The sequence below is a fragment of the Squalius cephalus genome (genome assembly GCF_949319135.1).
Source record: "Squalius cephalus genome assembly, chromosome: 24".
NCBI classification, from domain to species: Eukaryota; Metazoa; Chordata; class Actinopteri; order Cypriniformes; family Leuciscidae; genus Squalius; species Squalius cephalus.
In genome coordinates, this window is record NC_137145.1 from 27,053,142 (window position 1) to 27,080,380 (window position 27,239).

General features: G+C 39.8%; 1 protein-coding gene across 8 annotated transcripts; it reads left to right on the forward strand.

Annotated features, from left to right (window-relative positions):
* Positions 1 to 23,127, forward strand: tpm2 (tropomyosin 2 (beta)). Of its 8 annotated transcripts, none has more exons than XM_079862203.1 (9): positions 1 to 282; positions 1,902 to 2,027; positions 11,934 to 12,067; positions 12,777 to 12,894; positions 13,175 to 13,245; positions 14,671 to 14,746; positions 15,701 to 15,763; positions 16,518 to 16,587; positions 21,432 to 23,125. In XM_079862203.1, the coding sequence occupies exons 1-9, from the start codon at positions 169 to 171 to the stop codon at positions 21,512 to 21,514; spliced, it is 855 nt and encodes a 284-aa protein (XP_079718329.1). In that variant the 5' UTR covers positions 1 to 168; the 3' UTR covers positions 21,515 to 23,125. The 8 variants fall into 8 exon arrangements, with proteins under 8 accessions (XP_079718329.1, XP_079718326.1, XP_079718328.1 ...); XM_079862200.1 differs by lacking the exons at positions 14,671 to 14,746; positions 21,432 to 23,125 and adding exons at positions 15,225 to 15,300; positions 17,198 to 17,596; XM_079862202.1 differs by lacking the exon at positions 21,432 to 23,125 and adding an exon at positions 17,198 to 17,596 and having other exon boundaries at positions 34 to 282.
* Positions 23,128 to 27,239: the final 4,112 nt, after the last annotated feature.

Here is a 27,239-nt window from a genome sequence, read left to right on the forward strand (position 1 = left end):
AGAGCGAGGGGACGGCACTCTCCCAGACTCTTCAGAGAAGTGTCCAAAGAAGCCCAGAGTTCCTCTGGAGGGGTTTCCTCTCTGCTGTCTCCCAGAACAAGCTCTCCTCTTCTCCTCTTCTCCTCTTCTCTTCTCCTCGGCTGCTAGCGGAAACACAACACATCAACCATGGAGGCCATCAAGAAGAAAATGCAGATGCTGAAGCTGGACAAGGAGAACGCCATCGACCGCGCAGAACAGGCTGAGATTGACAAGAAAGGCGCCGAGGACAAATGCAAACAGGTAAACGCATTCACTGAGACTCTCTACACGTCCACGAGATGAAATCAGGAAAAGGTTGAGGAGGTGTTGTCTGAGCAGTGATATAAATGGTTTATTACAAAATAATTTATAGCCAGAATTTAAAAATCAGAAAAAAGTTTCCCTAGAGTGCTCACAGAAATCATATAATCTGACTTTCTGTGTTCTGTATGATGAGTGATCAGTAATCATGTGGTTATTGGCATCAACTTCTCTCCAAAACCAATGATTAATCCCAGTTTATGGTCCAGCATTTGTGATACGTGGAGCTATTAATAGTCTTGTTCCTTAAGACCTGTCAATCATGCCTAACTGAAGTGACCGATGCCAAATATAGAAGTGTAAATATGTTAGCATATTTCAGCAGGTATACTTTATTACAGCCGGCTGATTAAGAGGAGGGCCGACAGTTTCCATCGCTTGACTGAACTCGACGGGCCCTATTTTAGTAAAAGCCATTTAAAGAAGGCTTTTCCATCAAAGGATACTGTCATTCTCCATAATGGAAGTGCAGCTGGCTTTTCCATTGGAGCACATGCATTATATGTCCATTTGATTTTGAATCAGTGATCTCAAGATATCTCATTAGAATTGGATTGGTCGTGTGCTCCGATCATTGATCTAATGCAGTTTTTGTTTGAACAAAGACTGTAATGTCCCGAAAGCCTGTGTCCCGATGGCACAACTCCCTCTATTCCTGTCCCAAGGCCTCTGTTGGTCACACATGCTGTCCTTGAGCTTTTTCTGTCCCGCTCCACCTTCATGAAATTCTTCAACATAATGGGATCAAGGCTCTGTCCCATCTGGAGCCGCAGCGTTTGGCGCTCCTCATACCTGTGTTCCCGAGCCTGTCCCGCTCCGGCAGACGGGCCGCTGGGACGCCATCCATCATGAGCGCATTGTCTCGGTTTATGAGCTCTCTCCTATAAAGCTGTGTCTATTTCTGCAGCGGTATGGGCTGTGTGTGTGAACTGAGCAATAAAGAGAGGCTGGTTTATGACACTGAGTGTGTGTGATGATACGGTTAATGGGTTGTGGTTTGGAAGCTGACTCTCCACAGCTTCATATTCCCAACCAGACCAATGACCCGTTTATGAGACGGGATTTAGAGATCATCGTTTATCAGTCAGTTCAGATGGAGGACACTTTACTTGATGGGGAATGATCTTCCAAAATGTGGAGAAACACAAGTTTATAAGTGAATAAAACTAGGCGAAACGCTTTTGACCACCTCATTTTACTGTGTTTTCAGAGACGGGACCCGTAGTTTTAGCTCTACACGGGTGTTCTGGGTGTGGGTCAGTCATATTTTGCTGTGTTTGTGGGGATCAAATGTCATTACAATTACTTTTTTTCCAGGTGGAAAAATGGCCCCATATGGACAATGAATTAATAAAGGGACTAAAAATGCAAAGGTTTCTACACAGGTTTATTGAGCGTGAGTGTGTGTGAAAATGAGGAAACAAGTGTCTGAACAATCATTCAGAATGAGTTTTTTTTTAAATGTAAAAATGCAGAAAGTTTTGTCTGATGAGTATGTTCCCCATAAAACATGAAAACCCAACGTGTGTGTGTGTGTGTGTGTGTGTGTGTGTGTGTAGCTGGAAGAGGAGCTCCTGGCCCTGCAGAAGAAGCTGAAGGGTGTGGAGGACGAGTTGGACAAATACTCAGAGTCACTGAAGGACGCTCAGGAGAAACTCGAGCAGGCCGAGAAGAAGGCCGCAGACGTGAGTGACACACACACACACACACACACGACCATCATCACACATCACATATGTCTCTCATTCAACCCGGGTGCAATTACACACTGCCTTTCTAAAGAACACACACCACTGACACCTCATTAGAAGGCTAAATATTTCGCATGAATCCCACAAATGCAAATTCAGGAATATTTCTCCCCATAATTAAAGTAAGGATCACATATGTGACCCTGGACCACAAAACCAGTCATAAGTCGCACGGGCATATTTGTGGCAATAGACAACAATATTTTTTTATGGGTCAAAATGATCGATTTTTATTTTGTGCCAAAAATCATTGGGATATTAAGTACAGATCATGTTCCATGAAGATATTTTGTAAATTTCCCACCGTAAATATATCAAAAATGTATTTTTGTGAGTGGATGCAGCAACATTGACTTAATTTGGGCAACTTTAAAGGCGATTTTCTCAATATTTAGATGTTTTTGCAACCATACCTCAGATTCTAGATTTTCAAATAGTTGTATCTCGGCCAAATATTGTCCTATCCTAAAAAACCATACATCAATGAAAAGCTTATGGAAAGTCTTCAAACTTTCTGATGATAGCCTATATAAATCTCAATTTCAAAAAATTGACCCTTGTTATGACTGGTTTTGTGGTCCAGGTTAAAATATATATATATGGATAATAATACATATGTATCACAATGATACGCACACAGTATGAAAATCGTAATTGTCATAAAAATAGGCCGGTGTTCAAAAATCATAATATCCAGAGCTCGTAATGTGTTCAGCTCGCGCGCGCGCGCCCTCGTGTGGCGGCCGTCAGTACAGCGCATGCGCAGCTCAGTGCTCGAGCTGTCAATCATCCTGTCAGCAGCTGCTCTGGAGAAGGTGTCGAGCAGGATCATATTCTCCAAACACTTCATAAACACTGTCAGCTCCTCTCAGAAGATGCCGTGTGTGCTGAGACTTCTCCAAACACCGGGTTCAGAGAGGGAGTGGGACTCACAGCAGCAGTAAATGGTTAACTAACAGCTGTCGTGTTTCCAAAGCTAAACACACTCAAAATAAAGAGTGAATGTGAATTCATATTAAATCTAAATATCCAGTAATCTTCATAATGATGACCAAAATAAAAGTTACTTTCAGGTTATACAGTGTACAGTACATCCCATGGCTGTGCAATACTTGCTATTCTGTACCACATCTAATACATTCTTGTTCAGGTATAAACTATATTGTTAGGTTTGCAGTGTTAAATATTAGTATTTTTGCAATTCCCTTTATTAGGGAGCCCATCCTGCTCTATCAGTATAATACATGACAATTATTAACTAGTTACATCTGAAAAACAAGTCACGTGTTCATGAGTTACAAGACTTTGGCAACCACAGTAGAAGTTTTCAGTCCGGAGACTTTTATAAATATATCTTTGCCTTGAGTTCTTCCTTTAAACGTGGTGTTTGAGTGTGTGTCGGGAACTCTCAACTCTGTGTGTGTTGTACTGTATTCGCACCATTAATTCGTGGCCTAAAAAGGAAAGAAATCAGAGGAATGCAGTGATTTGTTTACAGTGAAGTGACGTCAGGACTTCCAGTGCTCCTGTTCAGAGTTCATGAAGGGATCGGGCTGAGGACAGTCTGACTGGGACGTCCTGCTTCATGGTTATCAAATGCACAGTTTGAGTACATAAGATCTAGACAGCAGGTGACCAAGAGTGCAGCAGATACAGTAGTCTATAAGTTAATTTACATCTGAGTATTCATAAGCCTCTCTATGACATAATTTTACTTAATTTTAACAAAATGTCCTAAGTTTTACATTGAGTCACTGTATCTCTTGTCTCTAAACAGACAACAGAGCCAGGAATGCAGAGTTGCTAACAATCATTAAATAGGATTGATCCAAACTCTCTTTTACAATGAAGGCGTATGAGTGGTTAAAGTCACAATGAAACTGAAGTAGAAACCTCCTGAAGAAGACGGCCCTGCTGTGAGCTACGAGGCTGTTCATCGATGGTATTTGCTTCTGTTGAAGCCGTCGGTCAATTATTTCAGCTTATTTTAAAAATAATTGTGTTTACCAGTGGAATTCCTGGTGAAAAACTACATTGCTAATGATGCTGCACAGAAATACCACCAATCAGAGTGTCGAAACAAGCAAAAGATCTCGTTAGCTCCGCCCACTCCCATGATGCACTGCGAATGACGAGCCGATCTCCTTACGCTCTGAAAATACTGAAATATTTGAATATATATATATATATATATATGCATATTTTGCATTAAACTTAAAATTTTGTTTTTATATATAGCCTATGTATAATCAACGTTTTAAATGGGTAGTTTTATATTTCTCTATTATATTTAATTTGATTATGCTGTCCGCAATGCTTCATGGGATTGTAGTTTACTCAGTCACTAAAGCCGCTCAGTTCAGTCTTGTACCTCTTTAGTTTTCAAATACTTTTTAGCTTCAAATCAAAGTTTGTAGTGTTGTGATTGTCTTGGTTCATGGCTTATAACTCTTTAACGAAAACTTTATAAAATTCCTATATGGATTTTACTACTACTACTACTACTACTACTAATAGGCTAGTAATGATTTCAATATTTTTAAAATAAAAACTATTAAAAAAAATCACTTTTACTAAAATTAGTTTTTTAATTTGCATGTCATATGACCATTAACCACCGTCAGACAATCGTGAATATGTGTAAGTCATTAAATTATTGAAATATTAACCTAAATATTGTAGGCTACTTCAAGTTTAAAAAAAAATAAAAAAAATTCAGCTCACAAAAAGTTTGGGTGGCTACTTGTAATGAAATATTCATACAGTCTCAATAATACTGTTATTTGTATTAATATAATGTAAAGGCACAAATCACTGTGCGATAAGCTCCTTCATCCTTCCTGAGATTGAATGATTAAAAACATAAAATAGCCTCCTCACTTCAAAAAATGAGTTGTGCTTAATTTTAGTTTAGTTAATTAAGACATACATTTTTAATAAGTAGGCTATTTACAAACATTTTTACAAACGTTTTATGAATGAATAAACTGTGATGAATGTGAGCAGATCCCCTGATAGCACACGTACATCTCTGAGACGTTTATCACTCATCTCCCAGACAGCAGGATAGTGTCGGCCCAGATCCGACCAGTGATTATAGTTTATAAAGTTATAAACATGGATATTTTTCTTACAAAATCACATGGCTTTGCTTCAGAAGGCCGTTATTAAACCCCTGGAGTCGCATGGATTACTTTTATGATGGATGGATGCGCTTTTTTGGGCTTCAAAAACTTGCACTTCCATTATAAAGCTGGGAAGAGCCAGGATATGTTTTAATATAACTCATATTGTGTTTAGCTGAAAGAATAAATTCATATACACCCAAGATGGCTTGAGGGTGAGTAAATCATGGGCTAATTTTCATTTTTGTGTGAACTAAGCCTGTAATGAGTGCTGAGGAGAATCCCTGGAGCTGACAGCGATGGCCTTTTTTATTGCAATAACAATAGAGGGATACAGAGTCCTACAAAAATGTAGATCTTTCTGCATCTTGTATCAAAATATCAATCATACATCTTGATCTAATACATCAAGTATACCTATTCTTTTCAACAGCTGAGATGTCTTAACGGCTTTACACTTGTATTGAAGTCAGAGAGTCATAAAAAACTTCAAGTCAGTCGCAACTAGTCTACCATTTGGTACATTTTGCTTTATGTAGCCTATATGATATTTACCAAATAAAATTAGAATTTTAGTTATATTATCCATTTCCAATAAACCAGTATCAAAATCCATAAACAAGACCATTATATCAGTTATAGTGACAAATTTGTAAAACACCTAAAAAATAAACATAAAAACTTTGTAATGGATCAAAATAATTTGGCTTTCAAAAATATTTTAAAGTGAGTTTCTTTGACTTTATTAGGAATTACATCATTATTAATATCTGACCACAGATTCTGAAAATGGGGAATGAATCTCCTGTCTCCATTTCATCAATGCGCTAGGTCAAGCACTGGTTTCTTCAGTTCAGTGGTTGTGTCAGGGAGGGTCTGATCACCTGAGAGCTGCGCGCGCATCTGTTCACCGGCGTCAATCCGCTTACGCTTCTCCCGCTGAGGCTCTGAGTAATACACCACTCGGCGGCGATTCGGTTCGCTCTGAGCTAAACTTGACCACTTCTGGATAAAAACACTGGAGGAAGAACTAAACCAAGCCGTGTTGAGCATGAACGCGTGATTATAGAGCGGTCTCGCTGCTGTCCTGCCCGTGTCGCGGTGTGTGCCGGCGTTGAGAGCGGTGTCCGCGGGCATGGCCTCGGTCACCTCGATAGAGGCCGTGAAGAGGAAGATCCAGGGCCTCCAGCTCCAGGCGGATGATGCCGAGGACCGGGCAGAAACCCTGCAGAGAGAGCTGGACCTGGAGCGGCAGGGCAGGGAGAGAGTGAGTGAGACACACACACACACACACACACACCGGCCTGCTGCTCACCTCAAAGCCTGTTCACTGCAGTGTGTGTCAGTGCAAGAGCAATAACAGTCTGCTGTGTGTGGGAAGGGGCCTTCACAGGCCAGGGGATTTCATGCTGGGGTCCGGGGCCACAAGGGGGAAAGTCTGTAAAAAAAACAAAAAACATGTACAAATAAAATAAAAATAATACAAGTAAAATAAATATGGAAAAAGTTAGATACAAATAAAAAATGTGGTTGCAATAAAAAGATTGGTAAGTTAATAATCTATTAAATAGATTAATCTAGATTAAAATAATTAAATAACAATTTTTATTAATATAAATAAACTGAATTAGATTTAAAAACTGCATTACTATAGTTGAGTGGCTTAATAGAATTTTCTGAGTATAAATTGTGTGTTTGTAAAAGATACATGCCTTTTCCGTGTTAGCATGAGGGTCCCTCACATGAAGATGGTCATATTCGGGGGTCTGTGGCATCTAAACGATTAAAAACCCCTGTTGTAAGGTCTGGATGACCGCAATATCTTTATTAAACGCTCGTATTAGATGCGGGTGGCAAACGTAAAGCCGTTGTTCTTCAATGTAGTGTCATTGTATGCTCCAATTTTCTTAAACCAAATCAAAACATTAATTTCACTTTATAAACACATTATCCAGATTTCAGTTTCCGTAGGTAGAACAAACAGTGAATGAAACAATATCAGCAAAAGAAGTTTGTGCTTGAGGTTGAACAGATGACACTTGAGCTAATGCAGGATTAGAGTTCATATAGAGGTCAGGTGTGACGCACAGACTCAAATCATCTCTCACATCAAACTTAAGCTCTTTCTATGACATGGACCTATGGATATGTGAAACAAGTGGTCAGTTAAAACTAGGGATTATGCATGTTTTGGTCCTCCTGAAGGTGGACACTTGAGTTCATCTGACCCAGAACAGGATAATCCTCTTGTGTTCTTGTCATCCGGTAAGAGAAGTGGTGGTTGTTTACATCAGGATAGAGAGCAAATAGACCTTAATCAGGGTAGCGCCAGATTTCATTTCTGACAGGAGTGAAAACAAGGGACAAAAATACAGTGCATTCAGTGTGTTGTGCTGTTGTTCAGCTGATGACACGACTTTACAGAGAGAAAAAAGATCTCAGTAAAACAGTTGTGAAAATGACATGATCTAGTGTGTGCCATTGTAAAGACTGTACGTCTATTCCTCCGTCTCGTTTTCATCCGTGTTAAATTCAGTATGGCGTCTAACCTGACTAAAGTCTGCCAGGGTCTGAGTTTAATGGGGGCTTGGGGCAAAATTGCCACCAAAATGAATAAAAATGCCTCCAAAAACCAAGATATGGTGCAAAAAGTCTCCGTGCAAGTTCTTGTTTTTGCAGTATCACACGAGCAAGAGTGCTGTTTTCCAGAATATCAGTGCGTTTGCAAATGTGATATTAATTTTATACAACAATTTAACAAACAATAAGTTAATAGGCTATTGGATGGTCAAATCAGACTCAATTCACTCTGTTTTTGCTCTATTTTGCCAACAAGAATACATCCTAACATTAACAGCACGATTTCAGTTTCGTTACTGAATGAATCAACGTTTTTGAATGAATCGTTCTAATGAATGACTCGGCGACTCACTCACTTGAATCAGCCGCTTTGAACCAATCACTTGAGTGAATGATTCAATGACTAACTGTTTAAAGGAGAACTCCGGTCAATTTTAACATTGAGCTCATTTTTTTGTAAATTTGGAGCGCTGTCAGTACAGAGAATAACGACAAAAATCGGTGTTGCCTACACCGTGTTATCCTCTTTTTAAAATTTGCACCCTGTTGACTTCAATGGGGCAATATTTAAACCTGCTTTTAGCCTCTTAACATCCTTGATGTGTCATTACAAGTGCACAGGTCATGTGAGTGATTCCTTCAGAGTGATCACGGGTGAATCTGACTGCAGTAGATGTGCAAGATATGAATAAAAATGAAGTTAATTCGGCCAGCGCACATACCTGTATTTACATCCTGTTTTCGATCGAAGGCCATAGTAGTCGATTGTCAAGTTCACGCGCGTGATCATAGGTAACTAAGCAACAGTGGAGAACTCGACAATCGATTACTGTGGGCTTCGATCGAAAACAGGATGTAAATACAGGTACTGGTAGCCACCTACTGGTGCTTTTAGTATCATTTAACTTTAGCTGAGGGACAAAGATTGAATGCTGTTTTTGTTTTCAGTCGTGATTGTAACAATAGTTCAGGTTAAAGAAATTGAATGTGTTTATAAATAGACTATTAAGAGCGAAATATGAGATAACATTGTAAATATAACAGAGATAAAGTAACAGCAGCCGCATTGCATACGGTGTTGTTGTCCGTCTTTTTTTCCTCCGGGGCCTCCATTATTAAGAAAATGCATAAAAAGTCAGTTTTCAAAACTTTGTTTTGGTTGTGCTTTGGCTCTGAACAGCTCTAAAATATAAATCATTATTCTATGTTTATCAAATTGCATTTGGGTAAAGTAATAATGAGTAATCTGAAAGTAGTCAGAGATTTAATAAAGATAACGTTACATGTGCACAAAGTACGGCTAGTTACATGAAATGATGTTGATGTTGGTAACCTGAGTTTGATAGCAATAGTTTTCAGTGTGTGACTGATCTGACTGAGCTACAGGATCAGCAACATGGTTTACTGTAGAACATTTGCTTTTCCGGTAGGCCAGAGCAAAAGCGTCAGATATGTTGCTTGGATGTTTTATTTTTGTATTTTCTCCTGGATTTTGCAATGAAAATAGCTATAGCGGGCGGGCATGGCCTTAACCCACAAAAGATTTAGGCCACCTTTGTACTGAGCACTGTTGTTTTGCTAGTACAACTATTGTTGTAAGGGTTTATCAGAGGGATGACATCAGACTTGCCCTACAGGCGTGCTGTTTTTCTGCATTCTTTAAAATGAGAAACTGACCAAGCATTTATTCATGTTCAGTGCATGCTTTATGTAGTGATGTGGTCCAACGTTCCCACATTTGACATAGTAATTGCAGTGTTCGCATGTAGTTAGCTATTAAAGACTTGGACAAACAGTTGACACAGTGATCATTCTCAACCCTCTTTACCTAGTGAACTTTGCATTTTTAAAGTTTAACTTTCAAATCCAGCAATCCATGCATTCATAGAGAATGTTACTGTCTCTGATGGGAAAATCTGCTTCTTTGTAGCCACAAAAAAATTGGGATGGGAATCATAACAATTCGTAGGGAATGCATGAAATGATAAAATGAATAGCTTGAATGCAATAAAAGTCACTTTGGATAAAAGCATCTTTCATTTAAATGTATTGTGTATATATGTAACAATTCTGATTCCTTAACGGTTCAATGAATGTAGTGATTTTGAGAAAGAAATATTTGGAAAAAAAATGTTAAATCATAAATCTCACTCAGCTCAGAGATCCACACGTTGATCTGATTGGTTACGAGGTAGTTTGTGACGTCAGAAACGGCAGCGATTTCAAACCGTGTTTTCGAGCCGTTTTAAGGAGAAAATACTCAGCAATGTGGAACAAGTGTGTCGCACACTTGCTGAGAAGTGAAGCTAAAGCATTTTCGATCGCCCCCTGGTGGCTGTCTGCGGTATAGCTCATAAACTCCGGCCTCTCCATGTAATCGAATGGGACGTGAGACAAAACAAAAAAATCCAATTACACTTCAAATAATTATTTTCTGAAGATGGTTTCTGTCCTTTTAGTTCTTATCACACAGCCGTATGTTCAAGTGTTTGTTTCTCCAGTAAGTTTGGTATTAGTTAGTTATTTGATGCTATAAAACGTGGTGTGACGTGATGATTGACAGCTGTGTTAGCGAATGAGTGTGCAGGAGTGTGAGTGTGGGCAGGACCTTGACACCACGGCTCCACTACTGCACAGACTCGGCCTGTGATTGACGTAATCGGTAATGACCGTTACTGGGATATTTTGGCTTTTTTTTGGAAGACGGGTCGTCCATCTTTTTTTCCTGTCTAGGGTTTGGAATCAGACCACACTACAACCCTGTGTGTTTCGCGTTATAGATTAGTAAAAGTGTTGTAGTGCATAATGGTGCAGAAAACATTGTCACTGTGTTTTAGTATTGTGTTCTGTCTTTTTGATGAACACTTTTTGTCATACAATGGAGTTTAAAGAAAATGTAAAGGTATAGTTCACCCAAAAATCATCATCATTTCTGTTAATAATCCCAGATATAGGTTCATGCTTAAAGGCCAACTGAAGTGGCTTGATACGCACAGCATTATTCAATGTGTTGATGTAATTTCCACTGAAACAGGAAGAGAGGGCGGGGCTTATCAAATAGCTCCTCCCCTTTTCTAAAATAGCCAATAGAGTTTTGTTAATATCACAGTTTTCTCCTAATCTCTAATCGTTTCTCCTCCTAATCTCCTCCATATCGCTTTAAAATACTCACATGATCCGGTCTGTGTATCGTGTCTCTGGACCGGGCCAGCGGCGGTTCACATGACACTAACATGAAACCAGACTTCATTCGCCTCGATAGAAAACATATTCACACTGTCTGAATCACTCCCTATCCCCTATATAGTGCACTATCTGCCATTCACCATGGAGAAAATAGTAAATGTGTGAACAAGTGACCGATTTCAGCCGCAGCTTCAGCGTCTATTCGGGAGCGGAGCTTCAGATGCTAGAGAGCATTTGATTGGACAGGAAATCTGATGAGGGGCTGAAGTGCAGAGTGATATCTTCAAAATCACTGATCCATATTGAGTTTTGAATGCTTATATCTTCTATATGCAAATTTTGTCATTGTTTTGGAGTACACTAGCTTATAGATAACAGTAAGACTAACATATTCATACTAAAAGCCAAAAAAATTCAAATTCAATTTAATTTGAATGTTTAATGCATAATTATGTACATAAAGAATCTTAATGATTTCTAAAAATCGTTTATCCTGCCTGAAAAGACCATAAACACTACGGATAATGTTCGAAGTATCAATTAATGTAGATGCATGTATCTTAAAATCTATTCCTGTGCGTCTGATACGCTGCAAATCGGGTGATTTTAGCTCCGTGTTTTGGCTGTACGTCATTGATGCCCTCGTAAGATGGCCGCTCGAGCACGCAATGAGCAATCCAGTCATTTATACAGATCAGTGCGTGAAACACTAACAGCCTACGCTTTTTCAAAAGGCCCACTTCTGAGGAAACAACAATACAAAAAGGATATGTGGTTGGAGTCAGAGGAGTTGGAAAACAAAAGGAGGAGTCATAAAAATGTTCCACTTAATTTGACATTAATCGAAAGATTTTCACGTCACATGTCGCCATCACCTTATCCAAACCGTTCATGGCGAGCCGCATTTGTCCCGCATGTGTTGCATTGAGTGGTGTTGCTGTGCTGGCAGGCGGAGGCGGAGGTGGCGTCCCTGAACAGGCGTATCCAGCTGGTGGAGGAGGAGTTAGATCGAGCCCAGGAGAGACTCGCCACTGCGCTGCAGAAGCTGGAGGAGGCCGAGAAAGCTGCGGACGAGAGCGAGAGGTGTGTCCTGCTCACACTCATTCCCTATTATCACTTTGGAACAATCTGTGTTGTTAAAAGCGCTATATAAATGAAGGGGACTTGACTCCACACCTTAACCACACATCTGGGCTTTGTTCACAGCCGCAGTGTTTTATGTATTTGACTCGCATACATTGTTTAATATGAACAAAAATAGACAGCAAGATTCAAGCCAGATTTGTAGATGGTTTCAAGTAGTTTTTTGGTCATTGGAGATCCTTCATCCCGGACACTGGGATCGACTCCAGCATTCCCGATGACCCTACATAGGACAAGCGGTTTGGAAAATGGATGCATGTTTTTTTTTTAATACTTTATTTATGAGTTTCAAGACAATATGACAACAAAGCAAAACAAAAGACAAAATCGTCTTAAATCATAATACCCACAAAAAAAATCAAGGGTAAATAAAAGTGTGGCTTAACAAAACAATGAAAGTGCGCAGTCTGCATGATAAAAGAAAGTTTTACTGAAAATGAATGCTGGAAATCAGATTCAGTCTAGGTCAGACAATAAAACATGGATGCATGTTTTTCCACAATACTAGCTACTCTCTTAGGTCTCTTGGTAAAGTGGACAGTCAGTACTAGATATCTTGTGCACTGTGTGAACAAAGCCTTGTAGGAAATACCTCAGTCCTGTGTAGTCTGTTCATGGCATTGCCTGAATGTGTGCTTTTCTCTCACAGAGGAATGAAGGTGATAGAGAACAGAGCAACGAAAGATGAGGAGAAGATGGAGATCCAGGAGATGCAGCTGAAGGAGGCCAAACACATCGCTGAGGAGGCGGACCGCAAATATGAGGAGGTGAGCATGGCACGGGTTAAACGACTGCTGGTCACAAGGGAATTTACTGGCTGCTGAATTCTGAAAGGCTGCTGGTGGCCGTCTATGCTGTGGTGGCCGAGCTCATATAGTAATTTTGTTGTTGTTTTAGTGCAGAAGATTGGTCATAATACCTAAACTTGAATGATTGTTTATTGGGGATTGACTTCCTTCTTCTTAACTTGACTTTACAGATCTTTGCTATTTGACTGTAATAAATGAATAGCTGTAAAATGGTGTGTATTGGTGTGTGTGAGTGCAGGTGGCGCGTAAACTGGTGATTCTTGAGGGTGAGCTCGAGCGCTCTGAGGAACGAGCTGAAGTGGCTGAGGCGTAAGTACATGCAACTCTTTCGTTGAGATTGGACTATTGCATTATTATAAAACATCATTAAATAAAAACATCAGTAACCTTGTTAGTTGCAAACACAGTGGTGTCTGTAGTCATGGATATTTCTGATACACTTAGTTTTTTACTAGCACTGACATGATAACATGAACAGGCTTAATCTGCGTTTGGATAACTGCTCCTTAAAGGAGAACTCCGGTCAATTTTAACATTGAGCTCATTTTTTTGTAAATTTGGAGTGCTGTCAATACAGAGAACAACGACAAAAATCGGTGTTGCCTACACCGTGTTATCCTCTTTTTAAAATTTGCACCCTGTTGACTTCAATGGGGCAAGTACTAAACCTGCTTTTAGCCTCTTAACATCCTTGATGTGTCATTACAAGTGCACAGGTCATGTGAGTGATTCCTTCAGAGTGAACACGGTGAATCTGTCTGCAGTAGATGTGCAAGATATGAATAAAAATGATGTTTATTCAACCAGCGCACATACCTGTATTTACATCCTGTTTGCAGTCGAAGTCCACAGTAATCGATTGTCGAGTTCGGGTGCATTGGTTTAGTACCTATGATCATGCGCGTGAACTCGACAATCGATTACTATGGACTTTGACCGAAAACAGGATGTAAATACAGGTATGTGCGCTGGCTGAATAAACATCATTTTTATTAATATCTTTCACATCTACTGCAGTCAGATTCACCCGTGATCACTCTGAAGGAATCACTCACATGACCTGTGCACTTGTAATGACACATCAAGGATGTTAAGAGGCTAAAAGCAGGTTTAAAACTTGCCCCATTGAAGTCAACAGGGTGCAAATTTTAAAAAGAGGATAACACGATGTAGGCAACACCGATTTTTGTCGTTGTTCTCTGTACTGACAGCACTCCAAATTTACAAAAAAATGAGCTCAATGTTAAAATTGACCGGAGTTCTCCTTTAAACTCCTTGCTAGAATACAGTGGGAACAAAAATGTATTGGTTTATTCAAAAATGTGTGGAACATGTATGTGTGTATGTGTCCACATTATGATGGTAACAGAAGTGCATTATAAATGTATTTGCATGAATAACTGAGTTTGATATGCATGTCTGTGGTCCCTGAAACAAATGACAAAGCTGCATCCAGCTAAATGATATTATCTCTCAGTTGTCATTTTGAGTGGACTTGACAGACCTGATCTCTGTCAGAACTGGAAGGTAAAATTCTCCAGGATTCCCACAGTCTTCAGGGGCTGCAAGTGCTCTGTAATTAGTAACAGAAGAGCGCTCAGGGTCATTGAACAACAGCAAGGTTTCTGATTGTCCTTTCTCCCCGTTTTCCAAATGCATGCTCCGTTGTTCCTCATCCCGTGTCTCCCCCATTACCCCCCCCACCCCCCACTGGCCTGTTGTGGACTAACCCAGTCGAGTCAGGCAGCTGGAGGAGGAACTTAGACTCATGGACCAGAATATGAAATCCATGATGGCCGGAGAGGAAGAGGTACTGCTGAGAGACTGACGTAGCGTGCTAACGCCGGCTTCTTTATACTTGTCCTCTCTTTCTGAGGTCTGTGACCTCCTCTGCTGCTCTTCTCGGCTTTATCCCTGTGCCACTGAAACGCATCTTTTGCAGAAAGTAAAGGGGCCTCAACTAGAACCTTGGGGAATGCCACACTTTAATTTCTGCTGTTATGTAACAAATAGCTTGGAAAATGATTGCTTTTTCATTATTTAAATAAACAGATTAAAGTAGCTAGTTTTGACCTGTCAAAACTTTCATTATATTCTACATTGCATGGACTTCTTTTTCTATAAATAGTGGTTTGTGAGCAACGTTCAGGACTGTGAATGGTCCATTGATTGTTCCATTGAGGTTGGGGTCTCTTTAGCTAAAATTGCTGCCTTTCCTGTCTTCTCAAAGTGCTGTCTCTCTCCTCTCCTTTTCCCTTTCTTTTCCTGCATCTCTTACTGTTGTATAGCAAATCTGGTGACCTTGAGGAAGAACTGAAAAATGTCACCAACAATTTGAAGTCCCTGGAGGCCCAGGCTGAGAAGGTAGGCAGAGACTCATAGCATTTGTCAGCGTTAAAGGTCCAAATGCCCTGCTGTTCACTCTGTTTGTGGTTGTAGTGTTGTTCTTCGCACAACATAGTATTGTGTCACATATGCCTGAATTTTAAACCAAACTTAAAATGAGATTCCCCTTGTTAAAACAGCATTGTATAGAGAGTGAGATAAGCCAATGAAGTGAACTCTTTAAATCAGTCCTGTTGGTCAAGTAAAATATCTTTCTCACACTCACCGTCTCCATAGACTTCACTGCCATCTCTCTTGCTAAGCTGTGCATTGCTCTTCTTCTGATTTCAGATGCAACAATATATGTGGCCTATAAATAATTTGTTAAATATTGAATGACTGCAGCATTAATGATCTTTTTTTTTTAATTATTCCCCAGTACTCCACAAAGGAAGACAAATATGAAGAGGAAATCAGAGTACTCACTGACAAACTCAAAGAGGTGTGTATTCCTTGCACTATACTGAAATTACTCTGCTCCGTCACTACGTGTGCATATTTCAAATAAAAGCACTGTTCAGACACATGGTTTTCAGCAGTTTTTGGACTTCAGCCTCTCTGAAATCCAGACATGGACAGCTCATTATTAAGTCATAATGTTCCCTGCTTTCTCCCTACTATGGTTGGGATTAGGTTTCTGACCAATCAGGTTGCAGTCTCCCCAGTGTTTGAACCAATCAGAAGCAGTGCAACATTCGGCACAACACCAGTCTCAGCTGTGTAGTGCTGGTGAACTTGCTCTGGGCTTGTGGGTTCCGGTGATAAACACGACGCGAGCCACTCTGAATTTGACACTGTTATATGTTATCTTCCTCCAAAACGTGTTCATTGTGTTTCATGAGACGCAAGTAATTTATTATATATGAAAATTATTTTATACAGTACTCTCTCCTACTTTTCTTAGTGATATTTAGTGCCAGTTTATCAGGAAGTGATGATTTTGGATGCTCCTTTGAAGGCATCTGGAGTAAAACAGCTCTATATTTAACAACGCACATACAAAACACCTGAACTGGAAGCCATGTGACCTGTGTAACAGGATACTGAAGTTTGTTTCCCCCATAGCACTGTTGTTCATGTAATATTGCTGAAGTTATCATTTAGTCCAAATCGACTATTGGAAAAATGACCGTAGTAAAATGTTCTACTGTCTTCCGCTCAAGAGTTCATGAGACTGTTGATTTTCCTTTCCCTAGGCTGAGACGCGTGCCGAGTTTGCTGAGAGGTCTGTGGCGAAGCTTGAGAAGACCATTGATGATTTAGAAGGTACACCGTCGAGAGTTATTGCCTGTAAACAGTGTACTAATGACAGGATAACAGCAATGTTTGGACTTTGTGTGTATTAGCAGTTTTGATGACTCACTCTTCATAACATGCCATTCCAATTATAACTTCCCTTCCATGTTTTGTCAACCATAATTAGTAATAGGAAAATGGAAAAACTGTTCGGCATGAGCAGAATGAGCTGGTTTATACTAACATTGCCTGAAACGGTGAAGGCGTTGAGTGTGTTGGTTTCGGCAGATGGGTCTGGTGTCGTTTTGATGCACTGAAACTGCATGTCATCTGTTTTTTGGTGAGGTGACTGACACCTTAGATGTTCAGTGAATGAGTAGACGACACGCGAGAGCATGTATCGTGGGTTTTGCGGATGAAGTTTCATTTCCGAGTGACTGATCAAGATGACTGAGTGAGGATTGCTGTGCCAAGGTTTTCTAACCAAGATCTCACACTGTTGTAGTTGAAACTGGCCTCTGTGGTTCTCCATCTGACGGCATTATTTTGTCTTTTTCTGCTCATTGTGTGGTTCTGTCTGTGTGTGTGTGTGTGTGTGTGTGTGTGTTCTCTGCGGTCGTTCCTCTGGGATGATGCACAGATGAGGTGTACGCTCAGAAACTCAAGGGCAAAGCGCTCAGCGAGGAGCTGGATCTGGCTCTGAACGACATGACTACCCTCTAAACGCGCTCTTCTCCGTCTCATCCTCATCCTTCTCCTCTTCACTGTCCACTTGGCTAGTTGTGTTTTGTTTTCTTCTCCATGTGACTTTGAAACGGACATGGGTCTGATGGAGCGTAGGCTGCAGCTCAAGTCTTTCTCTCCTGATGTTGTCATGATCTGTAATGGAAAGGTCAGCATTGTGTGTTGTCCCTCTCAGGACTGGTGGTTTGATGAGCCTGATGTTTAGTGTCTATCAGTGTTGACTCTTCCACTGCACGTCTGTGTCGTATGTGCTGCTTTACTTTATCCTGCTGCTGTAATAAATGTCCTAAATGTCTTCTTTCGGTTTCCTTCTGTTTCTTGAGATTCATTTGTTTGCATGATCACAGATTTATCATCCGTTTTATTTGCGAAAGTAAATAATTCAGGTAGTGGTGAAGGATTTCGGTGAATCATGGGTTACACTTTATGTTCAGCGAACTATAAGTTACTTTGCAAGTACATGTCAACTAAATAGTAGACTGTCAGGTTAGGTGTTAGTAGAATAAGCTGACATTAAGTTGCAAAGTTACTTGTAGTCAGTATAATGTCTGTTGAGGAGCATCGAAATAAAGTGTTAGCAGATATTAACCCTCTGGTGCTCTTCGTGTCAGTCAAAAATGACAAAAGAAAATGTATTTCAATGAAATGATTGTATGATTTTAATTCGATACTGTTTTTTATTTAATATTTTGTGTTTTTAGGGGATTTGATAGTACTAGATTATAGTTACACTTCATTTATTCACTTTCTGAGCATGGACCTGAAATAGAAATGTCCAACTTAAACGGTCATAATGCTTTGGATCACAGACGATCACAGACTTCAGTTTGGTGTCTTTATAAGACGACACTTGGATTAAAAAAGTTAACTTGAAAAAGTTATAAAATGTTACATTTATAGTTGTGAAAAAAATGCACAAAAATACCATTACATTTTTTTTTTTTTTATATGAAATGCATATATTTTGCTAAACGTGTTACTCTTAAACTGTGAGAAAATCAAAGCAATAAATCTAAGCAAGCTGTGTTCCAAATTTGAGGTCGATATTTAAAAAAAAATTGTTTATGTGCAGTACCAAACATTTCCAATAGATGAAATTTGTCTCGCATTAATTTCCAATGCGCTCATTTCTGACCGCGAACAATACAAGTGTGACTATTGTTTTCAGGACCGTTCAACCTTTTCAAGCCATGTCCATGATTTCATTATTATTTAGCAAGTGCCAAAACCTTTATCAAGTTTCGTACTGATGATGTAAAAAAAAAATAAACACGTAAAACATTTTTTAAAGAGTTAGTCTCCTGACACTGTAATGAGAGTTAGTTGGGATGTAGTCAGCAGAATGTGTAGAGTGTTCCTGACTCGTGAATAAGTGCTTAAGAACAGACACTGTGGACGGCACTCAGAACACTGACAATAATATGTATTCCTTAATGTCTTTAGGACCATATACATCCCTATTGGAAGAAATCTCTGGCGCAATTTCGGGTTCATGCAGAGTTTAAAAATATGGCCATTAGACAAACTCTCAAGTGTCTTCCTAATGCTAAGAGAGACATTACTAGCACAACTAATGTAAACGAATCGAATAGGTTTTTGAGAAACTATATTTGTATAATAAAAACATCACGTCAGTAAAAAAGCATTTTAAAATGTCTGGACTTTGTCTGCAATGAGGAAAACTCATAGAATGAATCCCTTAAAGGGTTAGTTCACCCAAAAATATCAATTCTATCATTAATTACTCGTCTTCATGTCGTTCCAGACCCGTCAGACATCACACACAAATTAAAAAAAGTAAAGCGATTTTGTCTCTTCAGAAATTTTGGACTAAACTGCTCAATTCATATGGATTCGTTTTATGATTTCTTTATGAACGTTTTGAAAAAGTGTTAGTTGCGTATCTGTCAATGGAGGGACGGAAACCTCTCAGATTTCATTAAGAAGATCTTCATTTGTGTTGTGAAGATGAACAAAGTCTTACGGGTTTGGAGCGACATGAGGGTGAGTAATTAATGACAGAGTTTTCATTTGTGGGTGAACTAACCCTCTAAAGGTCTTCTAAAGCCTGTGTCTTTCACTGTATTTTTACTCCACACACTACATGTTAACACTTTGAGAATGGTCATAGGCTTAGTCTTCTTCTCTGTCTATTCTTTAATTATTGTTTTTTAATAAGCCATTTTAAACTTCAATGCCATTATCGGAAGAAATCTATTTAATTTGACACAAACATGTTTATGTGTGGAACAGTGACACAGCTGAACTATGGCCAGAAAAGGCTTGTATGGTTGGATATGAACCGTGATCCGCTTGGCAAGTGTTTTGTGCAGAAACTGTCGAGTGTGTTCGAGTCCTCATCTGTGTTGTGTGTGTGTGTGTGTGTGTGTGTGTGTGTGTGCGCTCCTGTATCCGGCAGTGCAGGGATTGTATGCAAACCTACTGAAGGGCTTTCCCTCGCATAAAAAGGTAAAAAGTGAACTCGGATCCACTCAAAGCTTAATGACATGTTCTTCTGCACGCTTTTTCATATTAATCACAATGAACACTAAGGTCAGAAACATGCAAAAAAAAGTGTGGCGAACCTCTTCATCATCATGAACGTCCATGCTCGGGTCTGCACGCATTACTCTGGTGGAGTTACCTTCAAAACTCAGGCTTGATCAGCAGATCCTCTTCCAGCCGTTCTTCTGCCATAACAAAAGACCATTCATACTCATTTCAGCTACGCAGAGAATTCCAGACGTACTTACATTGGGTTATAAATTGCAGTCGGACTCATTTCAGAACATAAAGCACAGTATATGAAGCCGCTTCTGTCGTGTCCTTGCATAGATGCGTCTCTAACGCTACTTTCTGTGACTTCAGCTTCAGTTTCAAACCTAGAAGACTGAATGAAACAATGCCTGATGTGATTGTTCTCCTGAATGTGCTGTATTTACACAGCTTGAGGTGTTCAAGAAAGTAGGTCTAACTAACTCAAGTAAGTTAGTTGAATAACCAAGGTGTCCTTGTTACAGTTTAACATTTAAGTTCTGAGTAATATTAATTGACTACATGTTAACTGAAGTTAACCCTTCTGGTAACATCTCAGATGACTCTTTTAAGAGCATAAATCAGCTGCGGTTGACTAAACCGGACAGATGTTATTACGTCTCCTGTCTCTAATATCAACTTCACATCCATGGGTTTGCAGCCTCCAAAACAGTGTTATAGTTATTACACTTCTGCCATCGTTGAGGTCAGGAGTGACTTCTGTTTGTGGAGTTTAGAGGATTCACTGCATCTGAATGTGCTTTTCACCGTTATCTTGTGTGTGGCTAAATAGAAAAATTCATTTATAGTGGCCAAAACAAATTGCCTAAAGTATGTTTATCCGGGGAAGTTTAAACCACAAACCTGAGTGTATCAAAGCTCTAAAGGAGGGAAATCTGTGGCCTCATATAAAGAAGAATATCTGATCAGAAAACTTCATTTTACTGCTGTTGAAATCTCTATCCTCTCTTTTTCTTCCTTTCATCTTTTTGACTTCTGTGTGTTTGGGCCTCACTAGGTTTTTACATTTCGGTATATTGCATAAAAATACTGAATGGAAACATTAAGATGTGAGTAACACTTGCTTGAGGTGAAACATCTTATTTGCTGAGTGTTCATAAATTCCTAAGAAAAGACATTTGCAGAATCATTTCTGAGGTGTGCATCGAGGTCATGTGACTTGGCCTGAAGTCGTAAGTGAAACAACTTTCATTTCTGTTTTATGTTATAACCAGCAGTGACGATCTTCTTGTGCTTTTGCAATATTCCTGTTGTTTTTTTTCACATAAACTTTGATGCAACCACAGAAGAACAAAAACTTCACAAACTCATAAAAGGTTCTGATAAATGGAATATGGGAACCGAAAGATACTGTAATCCATGGGGGGTTTATCATGAATATGAACTCCAGGGACAGTTATATATTACAGGTTTAGGTGCAGTTCTTTACAGTGTGTGATCAACCGTTCCTCTCATTTCTATAGTTCCTATATCATAATTGTCAAGATTTGATTTTATTGTGATACTTTTGTATTTTCATTAGGTTGTGTATCAAGGCTGTCTCACCAAGTGTCTTTCTGTTCTCACATCTCCAGAGAAACTAGCCCAGGCCAAAGAGGAGAACCTGAACATGCACCAAGTGCTGGACCAGACCCTGCTGGAGCTCAACAATCTATAAAGATGAAGTCCTCCAGCGACGGCTCTCCTGGTGCAGATCTGGGCTGTCATCAGTCAATGTCTTAGCACACACTTGCTTTTTTCTTTACAAACAATGTCTTGTACTAGTAGCGAAGCCAGCAGTACTTTAAACAAATCATTATCTTGGATTTTTAATATTTGTAATAAATTCATTGCGACTGTCTGATTTGGTTTGATTTATTCTAAAGATCATGTTTACTACAAATGTTGTTTCCTCCAAAGTCAACTTTTTGACCTGAAAAATGCTGTAATTCTCCACTTTGGACTTTGGACCATACCAACTATTTAAAAGAAAGTTTTTGCACTTTTGAGGTTACGACTTTTTAAGCTTTTTCATTGATTTGAACCAAAATGCTCAACCTGTGAGTGTAACGAATGTGTCTCTAATCACCTGTAAAGTTGCGTAAGGAATGCTCAGTATGCAGTGCTGCAAACTTGTGGCCTTTTTGTGAAATTTGCTTTTCCCAAATGCAGAATATATTTCTGACGAGATTTGGACGTGGATCTCATGGGGGGGGGAGGGTCCAAAAATTTAATTGTGCTGATGTACCCTTGCTTGTCCAGGCCTAAATGAATTAAAAATGTTGTGAAAAAGTATTAGACAACAATAAAGCATTAGTCATAATGATATAAGATTGGGCCTGTATGACATGCTTATGTTTTTGACTCTAATGTTTGCAAACTGTCTTGTCGATTTGACCGATCTGACCAAATCTGTGAAGCGTCCTGTAAAGCACACTGAATAACACACGCTACTCGAGGTGATGATCATAATAATACTAATGATGGGGTTGCATGACGGGAATGATGTCACTTTATGTGAAAGAATGCAATGGATTTGATTAATTGTGGGATTTTTTTTTTTACATGATTTAAAAGAGTCTCATTGTTTAAAACTGCTCTAATGCAAATCACTATATAGTAAATCCCACAAAATTTTTTTTTAATTATTTGGTATATAAAAGGGATATAGTTTAAGAAACAACGTCCGGGTCATTCAATGAAAATGTCAAATGTAACGAATTATTCTTACACGCCTTTTTAAATAATTTCTTCAATTTAAAGTAGCCTCACCCATTTATGTATCCTATGCAATTGTTTGAGCTGTTTGATTAAAACGATTAAAGTAATGAAAATAGACCTTTGCCTTTTGACGACATGTTTACATGCCAGTGTTTTTATTGAAAACTCATCCTCAAGAAGTCCGACAGAGTGGTGACAGATTAAACACTGAATTAACAGAGTTTATGGAGCGATTAGTGAATGTGTTTTTGTGCCTTGCCATAGTGAGTGTTTATGCACAGCTTTAGTGAGGAAAACAGATGTACACTTAATAAACACTGCTGTGCCTTTGCTTTCATGTTTTTTAGTCTTTTAGGTGTAAGAGAACCCCTTAAAACCCTCAATAGTAAATAACCATGGAAAGTCAGCAGTTGCTGGAACTCAGACCTCCATTTCAGATTCTATTTTGAATAAATTTGCAACGTTAGCACAAATCTGTATGGTGTGTATATTGATGTGAAGAAAAATTAAGGCATTTTAACACAAGGCTGCAACATAAAATGTGAAAAATAAAGAGGTCTAAATACTTTCTGAATGCTTTGAACATTTTAGCTATAGTAGGTGTGATGAATAATCCATGTTTTTGATAACTATTACATTTGACTGACACGTTTATCCAAGGCTGCATTGCATTTAACCCTCTGGGGTCTGAGCTGTTTTCTGGGCCTGGAGGTGTTCTGACATGCTCTGACATTTGTGCTTATTTCTGTTACTTGTGAGATTTTCATGGCTAAAGTCTGATTACACTGTATTCAGCACAAACTCTGCTACAATAATATGTCAGCAGCATGTGTGTAAAAGTTTGTAGTTTTGAGATAATGACGTTTATGCGTGGTTTGTGAAAATACAAAAAAAAAATTCTCACTGAAACAAGGCCATGAAACCCATACTGATTATTTCTTCACAAGACTTTTGAAAATTGTATCATATAGCCTAGAATATTTGCTCCAAAACTATGTGAAAATCACCCTGACTGCTCATTCAGAGAAGACAATATATTGATTTAAAAAGTCAGCTGCAAATATGGCTTGACCCCAAAAAAATTCTAACAAAAGGTTTCTCAGTGGTTTATCAGATGTACTTAAAAACATACTAAAAGTTTACCAAAGTTTGACTCCAAGAAAGGCCCCATTTTCAAAATGGCGGCCGTCAGGACCCTTAAAATGACCATTACTCCTTTGTATTCCTCCTAGACCAGGAATACTGGTGCCAGATACATGTTTGGGCCATGTAATTTTCTAATTAACATATTTGCATGATAGATAAGTGATTACAGTACAATTATATATTAAAGCAATTGGTTACAAGCATATTTATGCAAAAAATAAGTAAAATTTCCCTTAAGGCGAGACACTACAGGTGAATAGGGTAAATTTTTTAACTAGCAGATATCACCATGAAACTTTCCCAGTTGATTGTCTACATTAAGATGAGAAAAAAATGTATTGCAAGTTTTCTGTAATTTAATGTTTAAATATGCAAATTAGGCATTATCTAATTAAACAATGAACAAATTATTTTGAACCTGGCTTTATCCAATACTCAGATTTCGTTTTTAAAAAAAATATATATATATATATATATATATGCAGGGTGCTCCAGCAATCGCGGAGCAGCGGGATTATTTAGAACGCCAACTTTTGTTGAATTTATGAGAAATCTACAGACGCAAACAGACAAAGTGTAGTAAAATAAAGACCTAAATGTGTATTTCAGACTCTTTTTCGCCACAAGTCTGAAAGAAGACATGTTATTGAAGACAAATATCCCAAAATCTCAAAACTGACCAGTGAAAAAAAAAAAATGATGCTTATGCCTGCTGTGTCTCGCCTTAAGTAATTGCATATTTCTCCTTTCTCATATCGTTTTGCCTAATATTGGTGGTTTCTGTGGTTTATAACCATTCTTTTGATTCCAATAAAGAATAAATTCATTAGAACTGTGTGGTACTGTCAAATTAGTCAAAACAGGGCTGCCACGTGAAGGCATGTGCTGATTGTCTGAACCCATATAAAATCACACCAATTCATTGGCTGATGGCGCGGGCGCCTCCTCAGTGGCGCAACTTGAGAGCGGATTGACGTGGACAAAACTTTGGTGACATAACCAGGTCTAGGCCATAGAAACACCTTCACAAGACCTGGGGCAAACTCCATACAAGGCTCACTCACAGAAAGAGCCTGCAGATCCCCCACGCGTTTGAGAGAGGCCAACGCTAACAAAAGTGCCACCTTGAGAGTAAGAATCCGGTCCGGAGCTGACTCCAAGGGTTCAAAGGAAGGCTCTAATAGCCCCTCCAAAACAACTGATAAATCCCAGGTGCGGACACTAATAGGATGTGCAGGCCTCAAGTGTCTAACTCCACGCTTAAACGAAGAGACCAGACAGTGTTTACCTAAGGGGACCTCGTCTGACTCCCGATAGGCAGCGATAGCTGACATAAACTCTAAAGGTAGTTGCAGCCACTCCAGCCACAAATTTATCCTGCAGGAATTCCAGCACTGAACTGACCGGGCAGCTGACAGGGTCCACTGCATGAGCCGAACACCAAGACTCAAAAACCTTGCACTTAGAGAAATACAGCAGTCTAGTAGAAGGCGCACAAGCGTTATCAATGGTCTCCTAAACATCAGTGGGAAGACCAGACGCCACTGTCGCTAGCGATTGCCTCTTATCGCCCACAGCCTCCATATCTCGGGTCAAGGATGCCAATTCCTGCCCTGGAGCTGAGACAGCAGATCTCTCCTGATATGAATCTGCCAAGGGGACTTCTCCACCAGGGAGCTCAGTTCCGAGAACATGCTCCAAATTAAAGCCACTGTTTAGCAGTGCAACATCCATTCCCCCGACTTGAGGTCCTGTCTCGACAGAAAGTCCGCTGCGATGTTCAGGTCCCCTGGAACGTGAACTGCTCTCAGCGAAAGAAACCTGTCTTGAGCCCAAAGGAGGAGGCGGTGGGCATGCCTGTCGAGGGTGCGCGACAACGAGCCCCCCTGACGATTTACAAGGGACACCACTGCCATGTAGTCCGTCCTTACAATGACATGAGTCCATCAGGGCCGGGAGAAATTGATCCAGGGCCAGATAGACAGCTTGCAACTTGAGGCAATTTATGTGCCACGAGAGAAGCTCGCCCTTCTAAACATCGTACGCCGGTCTGCCCTCGAAGACCGCACCCCAACAAGTCAAAGAGGCGTCCGTCGTGACAACCTGCCAACGGCAAACTACACCCATCTTGACACCCTGAAGTAAAAAGGGGGAGTCTTTCCACCTCCAAAGAGCGTGAAGGCAACTGCGCGACACTCTCAGCAGGCGGAAGGCAGACCAAGAAGGGCGGATGCCCCTGAGTTTCATCACAGGAATGGTCTCATATGCCCACCGCTACATGATGGCCGAGCCTGAAACAGGCCAAGCACGCACGGAGACTGGAAACTCGAGCAGGGGCCAGACGGGGCTGCATCGAGAGAGAATAGAGTTCGGCACCCAGGAAAGGGTTCTGCTGAGAAGGAGTTAAGACATTCTTCTGAGCATTCAACCTGAGACCAAGAGACCGGAGGTGGTGGAGAATAACGTCCCTGTGACGAAACACCAAATCTCTGGAATGAGCCAGAATGAGCTAGTCGTCTAGATAATTTAGTACATGGATGCCCTGGAGCCTCAAGGGGGCCAGAGCTGCATCCATGCACTTGGAGAATGTCCACGGAGCCAAAGCTGGACCAAATGGAAGGACCCGATACTGATACGCCTTTCCCCCAAAGGCGTATCTAACCTGAGGTTTAGTATAATGCCACCTTTATACTCAAAAACAAGTCCAGTCATTTTAAGCCAAAATGGGGGTCAACCTTGAACAAATTGCAACAGAAGCAAACTCAACTGATTTTGTATCCTCAATATGTCCTGAGTAAGGGAAAAAAAGTCCAGAAGAATCCCATTAGGGGAAAGTTTCGAAAAAGACCCAAACATAGCCTATTCATACGCCTATTCATTCTTTTTCTTACGTGAATAGGGTAAAATATTTAACCTTTAGATATCACCATGAAAATTACTGAGTTGATTACTTGCATCAAGACAAACAAAAAATGTATTACAAGTTTTTTTTTAATTGTTTGTTAACATGGACAAACGGTGCATCTTTGTCAAATAATGAAGGAGTTTGGACATTTTAAAGGACAAGTTCGGTATTTTACACATAAAGCCCTGTTTACAGATCGTTTCTGATGAAATAGAACGGTTAAGATTAAACTTTTGACAGATGCTGCTGTCGCGAGAATTTTAGGTTTATTTCGCTTCCCACCCCCCCTCAAGAATGGATGTATAGGTGCACTCGAACATATCCTTCCTAAAACGCATTAAACTTTCATTTAAAAAGAGATGAAACTCACCGAGTGGTCAGGGGTGTTCACTGATATGCTCATACAAAAATCGCTGCAAAAGATGCTTTCCAACAGGTGTTTTACCATTCGTTGTAAAACTGTGGATCTATTTTTCCAAACGTCTCACACCCGTAGATTCTTCCGTTGAGAGCTTGAATAATAGACACTCCAGCCCAGTTGGTGGCGATAATGCACATTTGCCAATTGCAAGCAAACCACTGGCATTTCACTGAATACACAGAAGAAGCAGAAGAAGAAGCGGCGGAGTAA

What these genes read in the sequence shown, in the direction of transcription:
- tpm2 (XM_079862203.1), top strand. Translation starts at nt 169, where the DNA reads ATGGAGGCCATCAAGAAGAAAATGCAGATGCTGAAGCTGGACAAGGAG. An exon ending in CCGAGGACAAATGCAAACAG is followed by an intron (nt 283 to 1,901) that starts GTAAACGCATTC and finishes GTGTGTGTGTAG; the next exon opens with CTGGAAGAGGAGCTCCTGGC. An exon ending in GCTGCGGACGAGAGCGAGAG is followed by an intron (nt 12,068 to 12,776) that starts GTGTGTCCTGCT and finishes TTTCTCTCACAG; the next exon opens with AGGAATGAAGGTGATAGAGA.